Here is a 20,315-nt window from a genome sequence, read left to right as displayed (position 1 = left end):
CTGTGTGTAGCTGTGGTCTCTGTTGAAATTGTTGCTGTTCATTACAATCTCAGGCGCTTTCTTTGTTACTGAGTCTCAGTACATTAACGCATCAGCCAAGGTCCTTGTATGCTCAGACTATATTTTGTGTCCATTTTTGAGGCATTGCTTAGCAATGGTCGACTTGTCGAGCTCCCTTTGCTTAATGTCTCTTGTGCTCAATACAACGCTCAGCAACTGTGCAAATTGTCTGGCCTATACAGATGCTGCCACACTCGCAAGGTGCACCATATACACTGGGCACATGAAGCGCTAAGTCGTCTTTAACAGGGTGCTACATATCTCAGATAATTTTACTCCTGACGAAGATGGCGGAACTAGGCATCGAAAGCTCGAGAATTTTATTGGAATTGACGTGTCATGAAAACTGAAAAATTTTTATCCAGACATGATGCCGCGTAAGACTCTGAGGACACTTATCAGCACCAAAACATCACAGAGAGTAATTGGGTTAAAAGTAACCATGGTAAAACTGGAAAGACCTGCCAAGAGAAGAGAGGGCAAAGCGGACAGAAAGAGGAGGGAGAGGAGGGAGAGGAGGGAGAGGAGGGGGCCAGTGGAGGAGGAAGAGCTGAAAGGGCTTGAAGTTGGGGAGCTGGTAGCACATCAAGGGATAGGAGATGGAGCAATCTAGGAAATCGTGGAAGGACTGGGGAAGGGCAGATAAAGAGGATGGAGGTAAGAGGGTAGAAACAGCAGAGGGGGAAGGAAAGGGGAGAGGGCTCTAGGTTAAAGGAGGGGAAGAAGGAAGAATAAATATCAGGGCAAAGTACATCATCCAAAATGGAAGTTTGTTCAGGAGAGGAGTTGTAGAGCGTTGAGATGGAGAGAGGGTGGGAAACATTGGTAGAGCCACAACCACAGGCGGGAAGTGGAAAGGAAAGGAGTAACCAGGTCGTGAAGTGATCGAGGCAGCAGTGGCAGGGTAGGGCAGGGCAGGATACAGGTATGTTCAAGAAAAAGGAGGAGGTCATAGAGGATCATCGTGAGGGCGGGAGACATATACGAAAATCAAGGCGGAATGTGAGGCATTGAAAAATTTGGAGGCCTTTGGAAAAATTTAATGAAGTATCATGGCGACACTGGCGTAACAGAGTTGTGATTGATCAAAGATTTGTAGCTATGAGGATGGTGGAAGGATGCAGTCCCCAACTTTGGCCAGACAGGGGTTGCAGGAGACAGAGATGTATGGGATTTGCATTGGTTGATAAGGAGATGGGGAGTCCAGGGGAAGTGACAGTGAGGAGTGGGACCAAGGTATTTCAATATGAAGATGGAATCTGTTCTCTTTCGGACACCTTAAAGAAGAGATACCATTAGTGACCGTGCAGCTCTCTAGAATGAAATGATAAGTAAATCAAGACCTTAAGCTGCCTACGTGTGTTAATATACATCAATAGGGACAGTTGAAAATGTGTGCTGCAACCAGGACTCCAACCCAGGATCTCCTGCTTACAAGGCAGAGGCTCTATCCAACTGAGCCACTGAGTGTACAGATCATAGAGCTACTGCAGGGACTTATCTGTTGCATGCTCCCCATGATAACCACATTCCAAACTTAATGTTCACATACTACATTCATAGTGCCCCTGCCCATTACACTCATTACTAGTGGCAGACAATCTTACCGAGTCCTGTAAGAGTTTGGGTAATGCCTGTGCATTTGTACAGATGAACAAGGTCAATGGCTGGTTAGTGTTTAACTATATGAAGATGGAGCTTTAAAAGGAGCTTGGAATGCCATAAATAGTCATATGATGATGATGTTGGTGGAGAGGGTTGTTTGGGTGAACGACTGCAAGGTCTTCAGTGCCCGTTCAGTAACAGATTGAGATGGGTGTCAAAAAAATACTCAGAATAGTAAGATAAAACAGAACGTAAAACACAGGTAAAAAGCTCTGAAAAATATGTGCGTACCCACACCAAAGCGTGGGACGATACATGCCGATAGCAGTAAGACTTGGACAACACAGGAAGAAAGTGGTCGAGGGAACTAAAACTATATAGTAGATGGAAGTGGCTGGCTGACTGCAAGGAAAAAAGGGAGGAGCCAGCCACTTTGCAATACACTAAAACCTCCTCCAGTCTAAAAATGTAGGCCAGAGTCCAGACACATCACAAAACTTTAAAACCCTAGACACACACACGTCTCATCATTAGCTGAAACACAGGGCAGATCCCCATGAACTTGTGCTTCTGCCCTTGCATCACAGTATAAAATGCAGTCTGTTAAAATGCGGTGGACAGAGATGTGCACACCACAGAGGATCCTCCCACCATAATAGAAAGCTATGTGCGAGGGGACAGTGCCCAATCTGAAGACGCTTGGGGGTCACTTCTTCCCGCCTGAGCAACCGGCAGGAGGAAAGCCACGGCCGTGTTGCTGATTTCACGAACCGCATTTATTGGCTGTCAGCACCAGCCATTCTTCCTGCCACCACTCCATGTGGAGTGCAGAAATGACAGACTGCAAGGGAATAAGACACTGGACCACATCCTGCTCTCTGCAGGCTTCTTTGGCAGCCTGATCGGCCTGTTCATTGCTCCATATTCCTACATGACCAGGCACCCAGCAGGACACTTCCTTACCCCGCCATTGGAGCAAGTACAGTTGATCATATATCAGCTGGACCATCTCCTCAGTTGGGTACAGACTCTGAAATGATTGTAAGGCACTAACAGAGCAAAGGAGAAATCGATTGCCCCGAACACTATTCATCTGCTCCAGTGCCTTCAGAATCGCTTGGAGCTCCGCAGCGAAAACGGTATATTCATCAAGGAGGCGAATCTGGGTAACATGATCAGGGAACACAGAACAGCCAAGGAAATTCTCCTGCTTGGAGCCATAAGTGTAATCGATGGTAAAACCGTGATGCGCATCTAAAATGTTAAAAAACTGAGTTTGGAATAGTCGTAAGCATTCTGCACTTCGATGGAATCAAAAATAGCAGAGCGGCAAGAATTAAGTTGGAGAGAGAGGAGATGGATAAGGTTGAGGTGCTGGTTATCAGTGGAGAAGGAAGGCCAGAAACCACACTGGGTAAGAGGGAGGAAACGGTGGTGAGTTGCGTGGTGGTGATTCTGGCAGGAGAGGATGGACTTTAATATCTTATTGAACGTGGAGATGAGACATATGGGGCAATAGGAGGAAGTATCAGAAAGTGGCTTCTTTGGTTTAAGGAGCAATAGGATGTGGGAGGTTTCCACAGGTCAGGGTAAAAGCCATTGGAGGGGATGGTGTTTTACACGGTGGCGAGGGCACATGAAATGAGAGAGGGGGTTTATTGAGGCAGAAGTAGGTGATGCAGTTATGAATAGTGGGCAGTGTGGCGTTTGGAGCGGAGTATATCTTAATGTTGTGTGATGTAATAGAGGGGTTCATTTTTGTGATCAGTAACTGGTGCAAGTACTAGAAACTAGGAGCAAGCGATGGAACAGTGTTACCGGTGTGGTCAAGGCAATTGGGGAAGAGGGAGTAATCAAAGTGAGGCTCATCAGGTATGGAGACGTGTTACTGAAAGTGTCAGGGGAAGGGTATTGTCATGGACAAGTGGGTAATGCAGGGTGGGATGTCTACCAGTAAGGTGAATGAAGTTGGAGGAGTTGACAGGAAGTCTGGCACTGTGTTTTGTGCATGTATGGCGCCAATACCAGCGTTTCTATGCAGTCAGGAGGTTTATAATGTGGATTTGTAGACTTGTAGAGTCATTGGACATTCAATCTCTTTCTCGCAGTTGCCTCCCTTTTGATAATCCCTCCCAGAGATCTGAACAGGGGTCTATTCCGGAATCTTTTGCCAATGGCGAGATTGTCATGCGGATTTTTCACTTACAAGCCACATGTACTATGGACACATGTCATGTGCCTTTAATGCTGTGGTTTCCACTGCCTTCTGCCTTCTCATGCTGTTGTTAATTCCTTCCCACCACAAGGGAAGCTTTGTCTGCTCCTCTTTTCTCTTTGACAAGGCCATTCGCAGAATGAGGGTGACTTTGTATGCCAGAGGTATTTGGCATAACAACCAGGCATACACCTATCAAGTTCCATCACCCCATAGACGTCAACAAGTCGATGACTTTATAGGTGATGCAATGTCTCCTCCAGTAATGACAGAAAGATCAGGTAACTTATGAATTAGTGAACACTGATGAGAAAGATTTCTGTTACATTCAGAGATGAGTCCAGTAGGTGACAGAGGGATCTCAGTATAAGTTTATTCTGACCCTTGATACTGAATCTTGCCCAACAGTAGATTCATTCCATAGGTTCTATGTCGCTTACTTCAGTCCTGCCTCACGCCAGGAGTGATCCAAGTTAGAACCTACAGAATGGTTCTAATTGCAGTCCCTGTTTTTAGGTCTAACTCACTTAATTTCAATGAAGAAATATATATTTTATAGTAAATTATTTAGAAAATTAATAGTTATGAATACTTTTATCATTTTCAGTTATTATAAAATATCAGGCAGAAAATTTAATATCTTTTTTATAAAAGGTGCATGTAAGAAAAAGTTAATTATTGTGAATGTAAGATACCTTTTTCTTACCAAAATTTTTTCGGATTCTTTCTTCATGAGCAGCCATAAGGCTTTTATGAATTGTTATATGTAAATGGTTTTTGAGGTAAGACTTATTTAGTTTTACAACATTCACAAGTAGCTTTATTATTCTGGCAATATTTTTACATTCTTCACAAATCCAACAATACCCACCTGCTTCATAGTTACCCTTATAAAATTCGATAATATTCATTTTACTCAGACAGTTACCTCATTGCTATAGCTGTTTGGGATTGTCCATTTAAAGGTTATAAAACTTATTAGAGAAAATAAATTTAAAAAATGACAGAGTGAATTTCAGATCATGAAAATCAGTATTTCTGTTTTTATGTTTCTTCATTTCCATATCAAATATTCGAAAATCCCAGTCAGTAATTATCTTAGAATAACTATCTGGTAACAAAATCTTAAACTCATTATTAAGCTACATACAATTCCATTCCTGGTATTTATATCTACACATCCAGTATGTTATATAAAATATTTATGTCTAACTCACTTATCTATTTAATCTTTTTTCAGACACTTGCATTGCAGAAAATTCTTGATTAGAGTTTCCATAAATACGGAATACTTTTTACAAGATTTTTATAATTAGTAATAAACATATGGTAATGTATCTATTTTATTTCCCCAAACATATTATTTATCATCATATGGGCTCAACGCTTTCTTATTTATCCCAACTTTATAGATTTCATGTTTCCCACTTTGAATCATATATATTTTTCTCTACTGTTCTCTGATGTTAAAAAAACAGTCTTCATAATCTTTTAAGCTTATTCTACTTTTAACAATATATTGCTTAACTCCTTTATATTTTCACTTTATTTATCACCAACCTTATAAGCATACATTTTTCTGTCAAAACACAAAATTCTTCTGGTAATTTTCCATTGCATTTATCTTTCAGTGTCCCTGAAACTTTCTTGTTACTTGTGGAATACCATAAATATTATTTTCAGGATAATCACTAGTATCTAATTTTTCAATCATCACATTCATGTCTTCATAGAAATCTTCAGTTTTTGTATTGCAAATATAACTGTCCATATCTTGATAAGACAACTCAGTATTTTCTCCATTTTTCAGTTCCATTACCCTATAGTGAAAATCATACATCAGTTCTTTAGCTAAATCAAGTATACTGGTAACAACATAGATCAGTTTATTAAACACAATTTTTGTTTTATTCATATGAAAAGCCACAAGATTTTCATTAAATGTAGTTCTTCCTTGAAAGTTTGGTTTAGCTATAAGGTTACTACATTTATCTACCTTTCCTTAGGTTTTCCACACCTTGAAATCATTTACAGAATAATTTTTAGTGTTAGTTCTATTATCCGTGTTTAAATCTATATATTTGTTCAACTAAACTGACTGATGGAACTTAACAATATATGTATTTTTTTTTCATTCCAAGGTGTTGTTTAAGACTTAGTAAATTACAAAACTATGTTTGTAAATCAAGTTACTCAACAACTTGCTTTCTTTAGTTCCTGGTACATATTTCTTTCAGGAGGCAGTGGTAAATCATGTTGTAAATCATGTATTTGTTTTGGATATTTTAAATCTACTTTAAAAAAACTGTTTTAGTAGTATCTTATACTTCACTTATTTTTGTACAGTCAAAGTTATTTGGTTCATCCCATTCAAATTCACCAAATGATGAATATTGACACATAGCATAAACATAAATTATCTGCATCTAAATATGCTAAAAATTTTAACATTTTAACCTTTCATATCTTTAGTACTGGCTTTAACATACCTTTTACAACACTCTGATAATCTACTCCTTATTCCTTTCCCAACCATTAAAATAAATTTATAGCTGTGTAATAAATCAAGTGATTGTTTAGTCATTCAAGATAATATGATTTTATACATGTTTTTCTAAAATTTTGAAACATGTCAGCCAATAGCGAAATATCAGTTTCAAGATACAGACCATGATAGTCACCAAAAATTTTGGTATTAAAGTTTTTCCAATGTTTTCTACATGTTTACAATCGTCACCACTTATTTCACAGTCATACTGTAAAATTTTTCCTTGCTGGTAATTGTGACCCTTCAAATTTTTTGGAAGAATCCATGTAATCATATGGATACATCTTTTCTGATCACTGGATTGAATAACTCTACTGAGAAATTTTTTTAACATTTTTCTTGTGATCCTGTTTTAAATTAGGTTACAGTTTGTCAAGTGATAATGCCATTAATTTAAATGTATCGATGAACCACATTTTGAAACTTCCTGTCCTATTAGCAAAACTACAATACTGTCTTCATTATTTGGTATTGAATCTTCTTTATCATAACCAAGTTCTTTTTTAAACAAGTGTGAACGATATACAGAAATTATGGAAATAAACTGGGACAAAACTAGGTTCTTTTACCTCCAAATTACAATTATTACATAAGAGATGTATAAATTTTCCAGTGAAATGCTCATCATAAAAAAACCTTTTATTTTTTCTTGAGTAATGACAGTCACATAATACACTTTTATTGAATCTTCCACATCTTGATTATTCTTCAGGAGTGAATGATCTCATTTCTTCAGTTTCAGAATAAATTCTTCAACTGTCTTCTATTTCCTGTTTTATATATTCAGTAAATTCCTTATGTCAGTTCGATAGTACAAAAATTATAGTATACTTATAATTTCCATTATATATTTTATACACTAATGTGCAGTTAGTTTCATATTTTTAATATTTCATTATGTATGACTTTAAAGGATTGTCCTGATAATTGTTCATCCTTAACAACAAAGAGCACTTCAAATTAAGCATAAATAACAATTGTAATTTTTTTTGTATGTTGGTAATTTTTAAAACAAACATATCGACCTTCCTTTGGCATTTCAATGATAAATGTTTTGTTAACTAAACAGTTTGATGTGTGATTAGCTAATTTTTCTTTACTAGTGAAATGGAGTAAACAAAAATTACAAATTAATTTTACTTCTTCATGCTTACTAATTTGACTCACGACCACTCTCTTACATTTCGTAATTTCTAGTGCATATGTTTGATATTTGTCATCAAATGAATGGCAATTAATGAACATATTAAGTTTACTCTCGATTTTTGGAATATTATCAACCTCTACCAGTTATTCACAACTTTCAATATTCTGATCAAAATCAGGACTACCATTTTTATATTTTGTAGCTCTTTCCGATTTATTATCTACAGGTCTTTAGTTTTTACATTCAAACATGCTTTTCGTTTCTTCTTCATCACCATTATTCATCGATAATAATATATTCGAATGTTCTTCACTTGGAATTTGTTGTAAATTTTTTATGTGAATATTTACAAATATTTTTACACATACCCATGGAATCCGTTTACTGTTTTTATTTCACATGCTGTTCCTTTACACATTGTCTACACTTTCTTCTGTATCCAACTTTGGTATGTTTCTCTGAATTAAAATTATTAATTCACTTCCCTGTGTTACAGTATGTTCTAAATTGGGATTTGACATGAGACTATTCTAGTTACCATTGAACCTGTTCCTTTTGTATAGAAAAAAGTTACGCAATTCGTGAAACAGTAAAACCTTCTAATTTTTCTAATTATCTTTTGACATACTTATCATGTCAAGTAATAATGTTGTACACTTAATAACAAATATGGCAAATGAAAAGTAAATGCATTACATTTATAGAAAGTACCATCCTTGAAAAATAGAAGTCCATTAACGAATCTGAATGCAGAATTCATTCTGGTAATAACCCTGGATATTCCATAGTTATAGCTCCTTGTGAGTAATATCTAAAAATACATTCCTCACAGAAAAGCACATAAAAGAACAAAAATGTTCTACCTGAATATTTGTTGACTATACCATTTAATTAAACGTTTTTACATAATCCTGTACAAGATATTGACTTTGGTTAAACCAAATTAATTGTAATGTTTGTGAGTTTGTCATGTATATTATACTTTCAACAAATAATAGAATTTCACAACTTGGTCCTTGATATATTCCATCCATTTTTAATAAATCTTGCGCTAAAAATGTTAGCCAATAAGTTATTTATTGTGAATTCATGTCATTGTCTGCCCATTACCTCTTCTGATAAAGAATATAAAACTCCATTTGCAATTAAGATGTGATCAGATTTATTACTTTCACATAGTGCTGTGACTGTGTCATTTAAGTTATCTCTTGATACAACTGGTATTGCATTTGGTGCAGATTCTTTTAGCATATAAATTTTGAATAGTATCATTATCATCATGAAATAATTCAAAATGTGAATCATTATAGCATGGATACTTTTTTCACTCATAAACATGTGAATGATATAAACCTAATGAATGTCTGACTTCTTGAACTATAACTTCGATTACATTTGTTCTATAAACTGATGTGTTTTTATCAATTTCTGTATACCAAATCCCATTACACATGTATTCCTATAGGATCTATATTCATATTTAGAAAAAAGTCTGACCTAAAACATTTCATTTTCCATCTAGTTCCTTTGAACATCTATGACCAATTATTCCATGTGTATGAACTCATCTTTTACTTGTAATTAAAATATCAGCATTACTAGTATCACAAACAATCTGAGTATCAATAGACTTTAGCATAAACGAAATGCTACCTCTGCTACTGCTAACATTTTTTTTTATTTTCTTCTTTACAGTTCAGTGTAATATTGTATACCACATTTAGGTCTGGTGATAGAATTTATAGTTTGTTTACTTAATTTATCATATTAAATCATCATTCAATTGAATGACTTCAGATGGAGATGGGATATTCAATCAACCAAAATCAAATAAATATTTTACTGTGTAATTTTTATCATTGCGAATTACTGTTTTCACAAACAACAATAATCCAACAAAATTATATACATTTACAATATTGTAAGATTAATCTAAACCAAAGCATCAGCAATATATATATTAATCAACCTGTGTCTGTGTGTGGCATACACACACAGTTATTATTAATGACAATAGAAAGCCTAATAAAAAGCGTTCTCTTAAATGAAGTCAGTTATTGACCTCATGTACAACAAGCTTAAACATAATAACAAACAAGTCTTCATGACTGTTGATGAAAAGAGTTATCAGTGGTTTTATCCAAATCACGTTACTGGTCTTTTAGCATATATTCATCTGGCCAAAGCAATTCACGCCTTTGTTAAACTAAAACATTGTAAATCAATTGAAAATTTTTATAGTCCCATTTCTTTTAGATTCAGAGTGTACAGGAATTAGAGGAGGATACGGGAACAAAATTGGAATGACACATTATACAAGCAGGGAATATGATGCAAGGAATAGTGAACATGACTAGAACAGTAAGAAATTTAATAGCCGAATGCAGTATGCACGGGGAAACAGAAATACTTTGAATAGTGATTTAGGGAATATTCAAATACAATTGAGTAGTTTAGACTACAAAATGATAGTAGCCACGTCACTACACACTTTAGAGAACACATTAGACGATGCAAGAGTAGAGGTAGAGAAATTGCATAATGCAATACTCTATGCTACACATGGGGAGTTGAGTACAACATCAGTAAGTCCACAGCAAATTCTTGTAGCAATACAACAAGCACAAAGAAAGTTTCCCAAGGGGTTACTGCATATCATACTAATAACAAAAAGGAATATAGCTTCATTTTATTGTACATTTGTTGTATAAGTAACCACTGATAAAGATGGAATACATGATACAATTAAATTTAAAGTAGTAGGATTGAATTCATAATACCAATGTTATACAGTATACCTAAATCAAATAAAGTGGAGGACCATTCAGAAATGGGTACAGTTACAAACAAGAGAAATACTGCTAGTTTGTTTGTGCTCATTTTGTCATGCCTGCAGCGGATTTCAACGATTAATTCAGAAAAGTATTATTACCAAGTGCAATACAAACAAACCAAAAGTCATGTTAAATGCAATGTCTTTTAGGGAAGCTAAAAGCAGCTGTGTGAGCAAAATGTTTTAGCACCATAATCGGAATTCCAGAGAATTGGAGACTACCGGGTTTTTTCTATGTTTACATCAGAAACAATATTCATAACATGTTAGGAAAATGGAAAATAGAAAAAGGAACTATGGAGTTAGAATTATGAGGTAAAAGATTTCTAATAAATGGGACAAGGTGCGAGGTGGCAGGAAGACAGTTTTACTTTCCAGCTACCATTACTGGTACAACACTAAATAATATGTTCAAATGGCCTGAGAAACTCTCACACATTCTATCCCACCAAAACCTAATATTTATCAACAACTCGTTGGTTTAATTATTTATTTGTTTATTTACAAATTCCATGGATCCTTCAATGCATATGGCGCTAGGATGCAGAACGACTTGAATAATATATGATCACAGACCATGGTATCAATTAGTTTACATGAGCAGAACTACACATAAATTACATAAGCCTTTCAAAAATAATAATTAACTAAAATAAAGTCATAGGAATAATACATTATGAAAAGTTTATCACATTGCAAAATCCTATTTGTCACAGTAAGTATATGGTTACAAATAGGAACAAAAAGAACATAAACAAACAACAGTTAATATAAATACATACAAAGACCACTTTTCTCTTTTGAAGTATTCATCAACTGAGTAAAACGTTTTCTCTATTAAATAAGTCTATAGATTGTTTTTGAGTGATGCACTGTTAATACGTAGACTTTTTATAAATATTTTGACACTGGAGTAATGCACTCCTTTCTGTACCCAAGTTAAACTTTTTAGATCAAAGTGGAGGTCAGCATTCTTTCTTGTATTGTGATAATGGAAGCTTTCATTGGTTTTATAGTGGGCAGGATTGTCAACCAAGAAACTCATTAGGGGAAAAATACACTGGCAGGTTGTGGAAAGTATTCCAAGTTTTTTAAAGAGTGTAGGGCAGGAGGTTTTCGGGGGTACTCTGCACACTATATGGACTACTTTTTTCTGCATGAGGAAGATTTTTTTAGATGAGGGTGAATTGCCCCAGAAGATGATGCCATAACACATAATGGAGTGGAAGTATGCAAAGTATGTGCAGTTTGTAACATTTATGTCTCCAAATTGTGAGATTGTCCTAATGGCAAAAGTCGCTGAGGACAGCCTTTTTACAGTCTCGACGACATGGTGGTCCCAGTTGAGCCTACTGTCTATATGGAGGCCTACGAATTTGGTGCAGTGTACCCATTCTATCTTATTATTGTTATTTAAAACAGTAATCTTCTGGAGGAGTTTGTGGTCAAGGTTGAAATGGATATAATTTGTTTTGCTCAGGTTTACTCCAAGCGAGTTCACTTGGAACCAGGTTAATAGTACTGTGAGTAATTTGTTGGCATCAACCTCTATGAGCTGTTTGTTACTAATCAAAATGCTCAGCAAACATGGTGAACTTGCATGTATTGCATTCCATTTATGTATATCAGGAACAGCAATGGACCAAGGACGGATCCCTGCGGTACTCCATGGAGTACAGTGCTCCACTCTACTACCTCTCCCTCTTTATTGCTCCCATTGAGAATTACCTTCTCCTTCCTGTTTTGGAGGTAGGATTTTAGCCAGCTTCCCAGTGCTCCAGTGATCCCATAGTGGGGTGCTTTGTTGAGGAGTATTTTGTGGTCCACACAGTTGAAGGCTTCGGATAGATCACAAAATATTCCAACTGCCTTCATTTTATTATTTAGGGATTCCCGTATATCATTTGTGAAAGAAAATACGGCCTCAGTTGTGGACATACTTTTCCGGAAACCGAACTGTCTATCACTTAGGATGCCAAAGTTTTCTAGGTGCATTACAATTCTGGAGTGCAGTAGTTTCTCAATGATTTTAGCGAAAGTGGACAAGAGGGAGATTGGACGATAGTTTGAGACTTGCATTGTGTCTCCCTTTTTGTGGAGAGGCTTCATTATAGCAAGTTTCATGCCCTCTGGGAAAACCCCCTGGTACATAGAGGCATTAAATGTATGGGCTAATAATTTGCTTAAGTAGTCAGAGCAGGTTTTTAGCAGCTTACTGTAGATATTATCTACACCAGATGATCCCTTACATTTTAATGAGGCAATGGTTTGTTTAATCTGATATATGGTTATGGGGGATGTCCTTATCTCGCTCGCTGGAATGGGAAAACTGTGCTTCAGTAGATCCATGGCACTTTCTAAGGATCCATTGCAACCTATTTGCTGTGCAGCACTTATGAAGCAGTCATTGAATGCATTCACAATAGTCTCTTGGTTGCTTACGGTATTGTCATCAATGTTTAGTACAATGTCTACTGGTTTACTGGCACTGTTCATACCAGTCTCACTCCTTACTATGTCCCAGATTGCTTTAATTTTATTACTGTATTGGTTGATTTTAGATCTAAAATATATGATTTTCGAAAGTTTGATTACCTTACTCAAAGTTTTACAATACTTTTTATAATGATTTATTTGACTGGGGTTTCCTGATTCTTTTGCTGTTATGTACAAAATTCTTTTTTGCTTGCAAGACGTCCTAATCCATGTTTCTTTTGTGTTTTCTTTTGGTAGATTCCTATAAACTTTTTTTGGGATGGAGGTTTCAAATATTGATGCAATTTCTTTACTAAACAGGTTATGCTTGGAATTTTTTATCTGTTTCGGAATATATGTGACTCCAATTTACATTATGGAGGCATGATATGAATGTTTTGATTGTTAGTACATTTATGTGCCTGAATACCTTCCATGTTGGCTCAGTTTTATTCTGACAAATATTTATATTTTTGATGGTAAGTCTTTGACCATCGTGGTCAGAAAGACCATTTATTATTTTACTAACGCTGATAATGCCCAATTTCTCTTGGTCTACAAATAAAGTTGTCTATTAGTGTGCTTGAATATGAAGTTACTCTGGTGGGAAAATTGTTGTAGGTGTACATCAGATTTTCTAGGTCTGTCTTCCCACTACTATGTGTAAGAAAGTTGATGTTGAAATCTCCAAGTAGTACAACATCTCTTTCTATAGTTGAATACATGCAGTAAAAGCAAATCGAGCTGCTTCAAAAAGAGGTCAAGATTTCCTGAAGGTGCTCTATAAATTGCTTCAATTAATGGGGTGGAATTAGTTACAGAAATTTCGATGGCACATGATTCACAATGTTGCTCAAAACAAAAATTTTGAACATACATTTCTTTGCAATTGCTACTGTTCCTAAGAAAAATTGCAATACTACCACCTTTTCTTTGGTTTCTGCAGTATGAAAACGTCAGGTTGTATTCAAGTATTACCAGCCTTTTCATCCCTGAGCAGGCGTGATGCTCAGTGAAGCATAGTACATGGAGGTGATCTATGCTTCCATAGTCTTGCACATTAACAGAGATTTCGTTTAGCTTATTAAACAGGACTCTAATATTTTGGTGGAAGATTGCAAGTTGATCCGTTACAGAGGCTGTTACAGGGTTTTGCCTAAAAAATTATTCTTAAATGTCGAGTTCAGGAATGTACTCTCGTCCTGTTTTTTTGAAAACCATTTGTCTATTGTAGTTTCTTTATTCGAAGTGCATTTCGTAGGGTTGAGTTGTTCTGTCATTTCTGCTTTTAGGAGAATACCTAATGCTCTCTTTCATTCCAGGTTTAGGTGGATACCATGTTTTTTAAACAACTGTCTTCTAAAACTGCTTACATCTACAACACAACTGTTATTAAAGCGATTGCAAGTCTTTGTCAATTTATAGTTTGTTTGCGAGATAGCTTCGTTGACACATGACTGTGGTTCCAAGGCACTTCTTTTCGGGATGTTTACAACAAATAACTTGGAGCGATTTAGCGCAGAGAAATTCTTTTCCAGCGTTTGTATCACATTGTGACCTTCATTACAGGGTACATTGTTTGCACCACCGGTTATTATCACATAGTCGTTTTTAGCGTTCTCAGGATCACAACCCAATAATACTTCCTCGCTTTTTGCACCAAGTTTCACTATTCCACACACTTCAGCGTTGCTTTGTACGATATCTGATAAGCCTCTACCATGACTGTCTGCAAAAATGTGTACAGGTGTGATAGATTTATTTGGAGCAGAAAGTTCGTATGTTGTCAGAACACATTTTGTGAAGGTATAGGCTTTGGCTTATCAAATGAAACTTCATTGTGATAACTTTCACTTTTACAGACTTTAACACACGATTTTAGTTTTGATTCTGCACCAGTCACTGATACACTGTTACTAGGAGCAAATTTACTTACATCCAACAAGTTTGTGGCACTTACTGTTCGTGAAGTATTAGCGCCCGGTGATCTGCGATTGTTGTTGACTTTCCTCCATTGTGTCGATTTATCCATTTTATCTTGTTGGAGTAAAAGCACGTTTACCTTCGTTCTTAGTTGTATATTTTCGAGCTTCAGGCTGTGGTTTTCTCTTCTTAGACCATCAATAACGAAATGTAAACTTGAAATGCGTTCACTAAATTTCGAGAATTCACTTTTATACTTTACACAAGCTTCTTTTTTGACTGCATTACTATAATTAATTTGAGCATTAAAGTCGAGTGCACCTGTATCTGCCTCCATGATTACAGTCGATAGACTTACTAGTTCTGCATAGCAAAAGTCTTTGTATTTCAAACTATGGCTGAATGCAAAAAATGCCCAGTCTTTGACTTTATCTAGCGCATCTGAGTGAAACCTGTTACTTTTAAATGTATCTTAAATTCAACAAAATTTATCAACGAACCTGATTTATACATCTTATCTTTGAGTTTAAAAGTGCCCTTTCTCGAAAATTTCCAAGACTGGATTTATGAAGAAGTTTTACAGATTCGAAAACATGGAGAACATTAAATAAAAAAAGTGATATATACAGACCAAATAATTCACATAGAAAATTTAAATAGAATTTGATAGATCGAATTCATAATTTATATTAAACAGTTGATAGAGCTATAGAAAGTCTACATGAAAGGAACGAAAAACTGAATACATTATTACCTCCTGTTGTTTATAAAGGAGGAAATGAAAATTTAAGAGCAACTTTCTTCTTTTGTTTTACAATGATTGTGAAAGTACTTATTAAGTAATTAGTACACAAGGAAAAAATTATTGATTGATTTTGTTGATTTGAAACTGGATGTCCAAGCTGTCAAGAAATGTTAAGATGTAATTAGAGTCCTAATTTAGTAAATTGATATAGATGAATCAAAGAACCTTGAGAACCATTTGCTGGCATTATTTTAAATGATTAAATACAAGAATAATGGATCAATGGTATAATAACTCTAGGGGTGCAAATTGATATATTGTATTTTTAATTACTTTTCTTCACAATGGGCAAATAACTTTTTCTTTTAATTATTCATAGATACACCCTTTAAGAAAAGTATGGTTACAAACTATGGTTTTTATTACCTTAACACAGAGAATAATCATTATATTCACTTGTTCTTTTATTTCATATGCTTTAAATATTTTTCTATAAATTGCTCAGACAGATTTTATACTCCCATATTTATTTACCTTGAAATCCTATTATAAAATATGCATATTATATTTGTTCACTTGTTATTTCATACCAATTTAATTTATCTTAAAATTCTGTAGTAAAATCTTCATACTAATGTTTACTGTGTGATATACATTTCTAATGTAATCTGTCTTCATATTCATCATAAAAGTTTCAGATATGTTTTTACATTTAAATATATATTTCTAATTTACTTTATCTGTAAATTATCTGATAATATCTTAAGGAAACTTTTGATCACTTGATATTTAATCCCATTTCAATATCAGTTTATCTTAAAGTTCACATATAAAATCTTCAAAGAAATTTGAGTTTCTTCATATTGCATAGCAGGTTAATTTCTCTTGGAATTCTTTTATAAAAGTTTTAGGTAAGTTTTATAACCCAATTATTTTATCCTAACTTACTTTGTTCTGATAAACTCTTATAGAATATTCAATTAAGTTGTGTTTACTTGACATAATAATCCAATTTAATTTGTCAGGAAATTATCTGATGAAAGTTTTTAGTATGTTTATTCCTCTTGAAATTGTATCATAAAATTAATGTACATAATTTACAGTAAGATAATGCAATCCCATTTAAATTATCATCAAATTCTGTTATGAAAATCTTAGATAATGCTTTATACCTTTACAGGAAATTCCAATCTAATTTAAATTGACCTCTAATAAAATTTCATTCTCATTTTACATACTTTTCCAAACTCATTTATCTTGAAATTCTCACTCATAATCCACAAATAATTCATTATGTGAATATATATATATATATATAATTATATATATATATATATATATATATATATATATATATATATGCAGACATGTCTGCTTGTGTCTGTGTATGTGCGGATGGATATGTGTGTGTGTGCGAGTGTACACCTGTCCTTCCTTCCCCCTAAGGTAAGTCTTTCCACTCCCGGGATTGGAATGACTCCTTACCCTCTCCCTTAAAACCCACATCCTTTCGTCTTTCCCGCTCCTTCCCTCTTTCCTGAAGAAGCAATCATCGGTTGCGAAAGCTAGAAATTCTGTGTGTGTGTTTGTGTGTTTTATTTATTGTGCCTATCTACTGGAGCTTTCCCGCTTGGTAAGTCTTGGAATCTTAGTTTTTAATAAATTTTTCCCATGTGGAAAATATATATATAGGTCATTATATATAGGTCATTATTTTGAATATACTCAACAACATTAATTTTATTTCCATTGTCATTGAGTAAAATTTATGTAATTCCCTAAAATGTTAATTTTAAAAATTATAATATATCAATGTACAGGTTTTTCCTTTTCTTGTTTAGAAGATCCTTTAATTCCTAACTCTTTGCTTTGAATTTTAATTTTTCTACAGTATAATTATCATTCCATTGTTTTTATTTATTCCTTCATTAATATTATGATTATTAATGAAATCTTTATGTTGTTGTTTTCTGACTTTATACTTACTTTTAAATGCTAATTCTTCGGCTATAGGTTTTAATTTGTGGCTCTTACACTAAAATTTGATCTGCCATATATTAAGAAATCATTTTTATTAGATTTGTAAAAATCCAACACATGTGTTTTAATCCTATGCAAAAAAATCAATTCGTTGGAGAATTAAATGATTTAATCACTGATATTAGCTTCTCTATTGATATGGGATTTCAAGTGCTAAATATTTCATGCCTGGAAATTATATGAAAAAAAGAACTTAGAAGACTTTTCCACAAGTTAATAATTTGACCCCTGAAAAATTACAACAATATATAAAATAAAATAAAATAATTTTTAGTAAATGACATCTATTGCAACTACATCTAATACAGTTGTTAATTGAGAAACTCCCATGAAAAGTATAAGTGAATATATGAGGTAAATTGTTTAACTTTTTGTGTTGATTGAATATTTTTAGAATTATGGCTATCTTTAAAATATAAAGAACATATATGTTAATTACACCTAATATACTAAGTATAATGGGATTTCTTATGGATATTGGAAAAGTTTTCCATTGATATCTTAAACATAAAAAAGCAATTATGGAATTTTTGAAGAAAAATGACATAGATTATGAACAAATACATTACCAAAACGACAATATTTGTTTATATCAGCATATACAAAATGATACCGAAATTTTTTTAAATATGGTTACTTATTGCTATTTCAAATGTTCAGTTGTGTTATTGAAACATTTTAGAGTAAGGAAGGTTCAAAATGTTTTCATAAGCTTAAAAAATCTTTGCCTCCAATGCTGAGTACATAAAAGGATATAAAGTCATCTCAACAGCTTTCGATACATTTTCAAAATCTGTTAAAAATCTAAGAAGAAGAAAAAGAAGAATTAGAAAATAGAAATAAAAGCTCTACCAATATGAATATGAAACTCTTCACACCCAGATGTAAACAAAAAACAAATAATGGTCATAGATACCTCAGAAAAATATTCCTTAATCAATAATTTTAAAGTAGAGAAAAAGATAATTTTTCTATTAGATTCATAAACGATTAAAAATTTATACAAGCAATCTGACTAGAAATCACTTAACAGAAATATATACAATGGATCCAATTAATCCGAAAGAACTACATGATGGTAATGTTATGACTGAGGAATATAAGAGAAAATAAATAAAGTTTTGCATGAGTTTATAATTGGAAATAATTTAAGTTTAACTGGGAAGCTATTATTAGATAGAGTAGAGGCTGAATATCTTAGTAATACAAAAGTATAGATTTGTTTTCAAGGACAAAATCTGTAGGAAATAGTAAAGATCCAATAACATGTAATGGAATTATAAGTTCAATTGTTGTTGTTGTTGTGGTCTTCAGTCCTGAGACTGGTTTGATGCAGCTCTCCATTCTACTCTATCCTGTGCAAGCTTCTTCATCTCCCAGTACTTGCTGCAACCTACATCCTCCTGAATCTGCTTAGTGTATTCATCTCTTGAGCTCCCTCTATGATTTATACCCTCCACGCTGCCCTCCAATGCTAAATTTGTGATCCCTTGATGCCTCAAAATATGTCCTACCAACCGGTCCCTTCTTTTTGTCAATTTGTGCCACAAACTCCTCTTCTATTCAATACCTCCTCATTAGTTATGTGATCTACCCATCTAATCTTCAGCATTCTTCTGTAGCACCACATTTCGAAAGCTGCTATTCTCTTCTTGTCCAAACTAGTTATTGTCCATGTTTCACTTCCATACATGGCTACACTCCATACAAATACTTTCAGAAACGACTTCCTGACCATTAAATCTATACTCGATGTTAACAAATTTCTCTTCTTCAGAAACGCTTTCCTTGCCATTGCCAGTCTACATTTTATATCCTCTCCACTTCGACCATCATCAGTTATTTTACTCCCTAAATAGGAAAACTCCTTTACTACTTTAAGTGTCTCATTTCCTAATCTAATTCCCTCAGCATCACCCGATGAAATTTGACTACATTCCATTATCCTCATTTCAATTATATATTAATAATTACTCAGTCAAAGTAAATTTCGAATTCCTTTTTTCATAGTTATATTTTATATAACAATCATAAACCATCAGATATCATGTACTCAAATTTAAAATTCTCAAATAATAGTGAGAAGAACTCATTTGTTAACCTTTAGGTTTTGTTTTGAAATTCTATCATAACTATTTACTGGATCTTCTGTAGCTACCTTTAAAAACAATTTATTCTTTAGTTGCTTTAAAAACGCTAGGTAATCGTTTACTTAAACTTTCTACTTTTTAATGGATTTTTGCTTTGAATCCATTTTGTATGTTTTCTTGAAGTATTAGGCTACTAATCGTGTGACCTTTAGACAGGAGCTTATTTCCAAATACGTCCATTTTTTGACTCAAAATATGATTAAATTCATAATTATCGAAACACTGTTTTAAAACAAACAGATGCAAAGGCCAACAAATAACTTCATTGAAGTTTAGTATTCCTTCATATTATAGTGTGGATCATTTTTTCCCATTTAGTTCCTTAACTGTTTTGGTAGACTATCACCAAATGAGTCAAAAACAGATCTTATACATCGGTTTCTTTGCCATCAGTTTCTCTCTTTCTTTTTTGTGCTTTAGTTAAAAATTGGTCAGTATTATGTAACTGACCATTACTTAGTTTAATTTTAATTGATTTTGGTTTAGTCTTCCCACTAGATAGCAAAGTATAATCAATATTAAAGTTATTGATTTTTCTAGATTAAATATTTGTAGGGATTAATATTTTTACTAC

General features: G+C 34.0%; 2 protein-coding genes across 2 annotated transcripts in view; both read right to left on the bottom strand.

Annotated features, from left to right (window-relative positions):
• Positions 1-4,760, bottom strand: part of LOC126282316 (cell division protein ZipA-like) — a 33,629-nt gene extending 28,869 nt beyond the window's left edge. The window contains exon 1 of the mRNA XM_049981973.1: positions 4,752-4,760. Coding sequence (XP_049837930.1) covers positions 4,752-4,760 — 9 coding nt within the window. The remainder of the gene's footprint in view (positions 1-4,751) is intronic.
• Positions 4,761-5,441: 681 nt separating this feature from the next.
• LOC126281651 (broad-complex core protein isoforms 1/2/3/4/5-like) overlaps positions 5,442-20,315 on the bottom strand; it is a 204,511-nt gene continuing 189,637 nt past the window's right edge. Inside the window, exon 4 of the mRNA XM_049980788.1 lies at positions 5,442-5,700. Coding sequence (XP_049836745.1) covers positions 5,668-5,700 — 33 coding nt within the window. The 3' untranslated portion in view covers positions 5,442-5,667. The remainder of the gene's footprint in view (positions 5,701-20,315) is intronic.

The sequence above is a fragment of the Schistocerca gregaria genome, chromosome 7 (genome assembly GCF_023897955.1).
Source record: "Schistocerca gregaria isolate iqSchGreg1 chromosome 7, iqSchGreg1.2, whole genome shotgun sequence".
NCBI lineage: Eukaryota > Metazoa > Arthropoda > Insecta > Orthoptera > Acrididae > Schistocerca > Schistocerca gregaria.
The sequence above is the reverse complement of the archived record's forward strand: the minus strand, read 5'-3'. Positions and strand labels throughout refer to the sequence as shown.